Raw genomic sequence first — 3,796 nt, 5'->3', positions numbered from 1 at the left:
CACACGCACCAGTTTCTTACTTCTCCTTGTGGCGCTTAATAAACATCAGAGATGGTTCACGTGTCTAAAAAGTTACATTTCCACATCATTTATACCAAAGGCACTGTAGTTAAAAACTGTTAAGCAAACATAACCTTTACACCCGACTATTTACCTTGAACTATGTAACAGGTTTTATAATCAGACATATACTACATCCCCTCATAAAAATTAAAACAATTCTAGCAAAACAGGAGCTCTAAAATACCAAGTGTTACGAAGCACTCTGCTGTAAATAACTCCTTCTGAAACCTAAGTGCAAAACACCCCAGAAATCATTGGCATAAGATCAGTCACGTCTATGACAATGCGGAGCTGCTTATCTCACTTATTTCTACACGTTTCAATGCTTTGACATGAGGTTAACACTGCAATCCAATCTGGAGACGATCTTGATGGCCACGGCACGCTGGTATCTCACGACAATTGCTCTTCGTCGAGGCATTCCCCAGGATCCTGCTCGCTGGCCACAACTTTCTGCGCTGCTCGTGGGCCGCTTTGTTTTCCCGTGGCTAAATCCCCGTTATTTTTGTACTTGTCAGCAAAATAATCAGAGTCGAAGCTGACAGACAAATCGGGAGGGCTCACATACACGTTTCCATTGTCTATTGTGACCTTGTGGATCCTTTGTTTGACTCCTTTTGATTGCCACCGCGGTGCTGGTGATGGCTCCAAGGGGTTTATTCCTTCATACAGTCCTTCCCCTGTTTCCAAAACAATTTTAAACTTATGCCAGGGACAAGTAACGCACGCTTGACCATCGATATCCTGTAGGAGGAAGAAGACCAAAATAATAAGTCACCGGCTTTTGACTCTTCTCCTGGAAAAATCTCCGGGACAAAAGGCATTCGGCTGTATGGCTGCCTGCTGTTTTACATGTAAACCCATTTCTTTTGAGGTTACGTTCAGATAAAAGTGTTCAAAACCACGCATTAGGGACTTCACATGAGTCTGTGCCCCCACATAATCTTTATTTTGCTTGCGTACCTCTATTTCTCCAAGATGCAGAGGGCCTCCTTCATCTGAAACAAGGCAGAATCAGGTATTAATTTATGCAGCAGGTTTTAGGGTCAATTCTTGCGACGTTGAGACCGCACACACAAACATCTTACGGTAGCAGCGAGAGTCCATAGCGTGAAATTTCCCTTCGTGGTAGAAAACGACAGCTTCTCTGCCACTGACTTTGGCCGTTGCTCTTCGGGACGCCTTTATGTCATCCTCTTTGCCAATAAATATAAGACCATCTGGCTCCTTCTCAGCCGGTCCTGCGCTTGAGCTGCACAAATCCCCATCCTTAAAATACACAAAAAATCAAAAAGCCATCTTACAGAACAGTTCTCGTCTGAATTTCTGCACGGGTAGAGCAGGTTTTTTGGGCCCGGAGAAAGCCCCGGCCCATGTAACACGTGAAGTTTCAGTGGAGGACGATCGGCACGCGCAGGAAGCGAAGCGCAGGAGCTCGGCGATAACGCGCGGCCAACGTGTTCGCCGACACGGCTGGGAGCAGGAAATCCAGCTGTGGCAAACCTGATGCCTGCAGCCGGGGCGAGATAAACTCTCAATCACTATTCATTTCCTCTGCACTTTAACGGCCACGGAAGGCGCGTTCAGAGAAAGGGGTGCTGTGCTGCGTGCAGCAGACTGCATCAGTAGGTGTGCAACGGCTAAACAGGAGCATGTACAGGTAGATCCAATAACGTCCAAATAATACTATTGCTGGAAATGCAAGCAGATAGACGTTGATAAAAAACTGAAAATACCATCTGCAAAACGGAAAAAAATTGTTTGCTGAGAAGCTGCATTCAACCTGGGCTTTTTAGGAAATGCATCTGCCTTTCCCTTCCTTCTCTTACCCATTTCAGATGTCTGATAGGCTCTCCAGCAGTGGACGTAAGTCGTTTCATCACCAAACCTGCCTTTCTAGTAAATCTGCTTACAATTACCTACCACATTCCAGGTCCTCCCCAGTTCCCGGCACAACCACACCACCTTCGCTTCCCCTGAAAAACCAGGCTCAAAAAGGCCTTTGTACGTGCGCAGAGCAACGGGAAACAGCGGGCAGGGGGTCCCTGTGGCAGGGGGGTGCGGAGCCACGACCATACCTTGGGTCCACGCCAAATCGCGAGGGCGACGAGGAAACAGAGGAGGAAATGGAGGCTCAGCGCGACGAGGTCCAGCATGGCCATGCACCGCCGTGCCTATCGCAGCCCGTCCCGCCTCGCTCACAGACCAGCACCAACGTGCGGAGGCCGAGCGCTGCAGGAGCCAGCACTGCCAGGGCTGATAAGGAGCGGGGACACACACGGCGCCAGGCTGATAAGGGACACGGAAAGCTCCGCGTCCCAGCGCCACCACCGCCTCCTGCAAGCGGGACGTGCAGAGCCGAAACCCTGCTCGTTGCGCTGCGTGTTTACTGGGGACCGGCAACTGCGCGTTTCCTCGTGAACCACTACAGCGGGAAGACCGGGGTAAGCAACAGTGCAGCGCTGTCGAGGCCGGTCGTTATCTGATCTGCACATGGTCAACCCCAAGGACAGGCCCTCCGCCTTCCAGCGTACAGGGACTTACACCCAGTCTTACCTAGAAAGTGAAACTTCGCTGTCAGGCTCACAGGATCATCCGAGTGAGGCACTCACGACTGTTTTCTTCAGGAAATAACCATAGCGTGTGGCAAACCAACCACGGGGACTGGAGCAGGGAAAGCCTAATTTTTTACTATCAACTGACTCTGCAGATAAACTTCCCAAATTGGCCAAAATCTTAAAACACAGAAGCTTGCAGTTAGAAACATTCTCATGAAGACACCTCTAAGAAGTTGTGGATCTGCAGACACACACATGTATAGACACAGACAAATATCTCTACGTACACCAGCACACGTTCATGTACATCTATGTCCATGTAACACTTGGCACCAAGCCTCCAGCTCATTTAGCAATGTTATTTATACAGAATCAGGCTGAATTCTGTATATATAAGCTATCCAGGCACGCCACTCTGAACCCTGGCTCACACTGTGGACCCGACATGGCCCAACTGGCATAAGCCATCAGTAGCCAACAGCTTCATTTCACAGCCAGGACTTTGTTCCCTTGGAGAAAGAGCGCAACTCCTCAGCACCAAAGACCTAGAACCAGACCTCTTACTGCAGGCCTAATCTCGGCCACTTTCTCACCGCTGCTCACCCGTGGCGCCGTGCAGCTGCAGCTGAACGCCCTGCGCAGGGCCCTGAGCGCCCGTCTGAAGAGGGAGGGCCGTGGCCGTGGGGTTGTGGTGCGTGGGATGCCTGTAGGGAAGCGGAGCTGTAGGCGAGGGGCTGGGCGGGTGATGGGGCTGCCCTGTGTCCCTGAGGGCTTTCCCAAAGGAGGGGTGCGCAGTGCTGATGGGGACCACTCACCAGGATGGCCGGGCCAGGCCTGGCCTGGCTGGGATGGTTCTGGACTCAGGGATGTACCTGGGTCATCCTGGGGGACATCTCTGCAGCTGGAGCAGGGCCGTGCTTCCCCTCTGTGCTCGGAGACCACCTGCATGGAGAGAACAAGAGCACAGGAGGGGATGGAGGGGATGTCAGTGGGATGACAGCTCAGGTGCTGCATGGAGGCAGTGCCTCCTGCTGATCACGGCTGCTGGTCTCACCTGGTGTCGAGAGGCCTCAGCCAAGGAACAGGCTGCTGCATCTCCTCCTTTGTCTGCTTCTGGGGCAAGGTGGAGCGTGCCAGCATCTGCCGCAGGGGCCGGAGGCCACCAGTGCCGGTGT

General features: G+C 51.9%; 1 protein-coding gene across 1 annotated transcript; it reads right to left on the bottom strand.

Annotated features, from left to right (window-relative positions):
* Nucleotides 1-456: 456 nt before the first annotated feature.
* Nucleotides 457-2,219, bottom strand: RFESD (Rieske (Fe-S) domain containing). The gene is made up of 4 exons (XM_010193597.1): nucleotides 2,142-2,219; nucleotides 1,152-1,332; nucleotides 1,027-1,061; nucleotides 457-807 (listed from the first exon to the last, which is right to left on the bottom strand). The coding sequence occupies exons 1-4, from the start codon at nucleotides 2,217-2,219 to the stop codon at nucleotides 457-459; spliced, it is 645 nt and encodes a 214-aa protein (XP_010191899.1).
* Between the last annotated feature and the right edge of the window lie 1,577 nt (nucleotides 2,220-3,796).

The sequence above is a fragment of the Mesitornis unicolor genome, unplaced genomic scaffold, assembly GCF_000695765.1.
Source record: "Mesitornis unicolor isolate BGI_N332 unplaced genomic scaffold, ASM69576v1 scaffold34901, whole genome shotgun sequence".
In the NCBI taxonomy this organism is placed as follows: Eukaryota; Metazoa; Chordata; class Aves; order Mesitornithiformes; family Mesitornithidae; genus Mesitornis; species Mesitornis unicolor.
The sequence above is the reverse complement of the archived record's forward strand: the minus strand, read 5'-3'. Positions and strand labels throughout refer to the sequence as shown.

Excerpts from the sequence above, each read along its gene's own strand:
- RFESD (XM_010193597.1), bottom strand. The coding sequence starts at position 2,219 with ATGCTGGACCTCGTCGCGCTGAGCCTCCATTTCCTCCTCTGTTTCCTC. Across the intron at positions 1,062-1,151 it reads TATGGACTCTCGCTGCTACC|ATGAAGGAGGCCCTCTGCAT; the intron begins GTAAGATGTTTG and ends GCCTTGTTTCAG. Across the intron at positions 808-1,026 it reads TGCATCTTGGAGAAATAGAG|GATATCGATGGTCAAGCGTG; the intron begins GTACGCAAGCAA and ends TTCCTCCTACAG.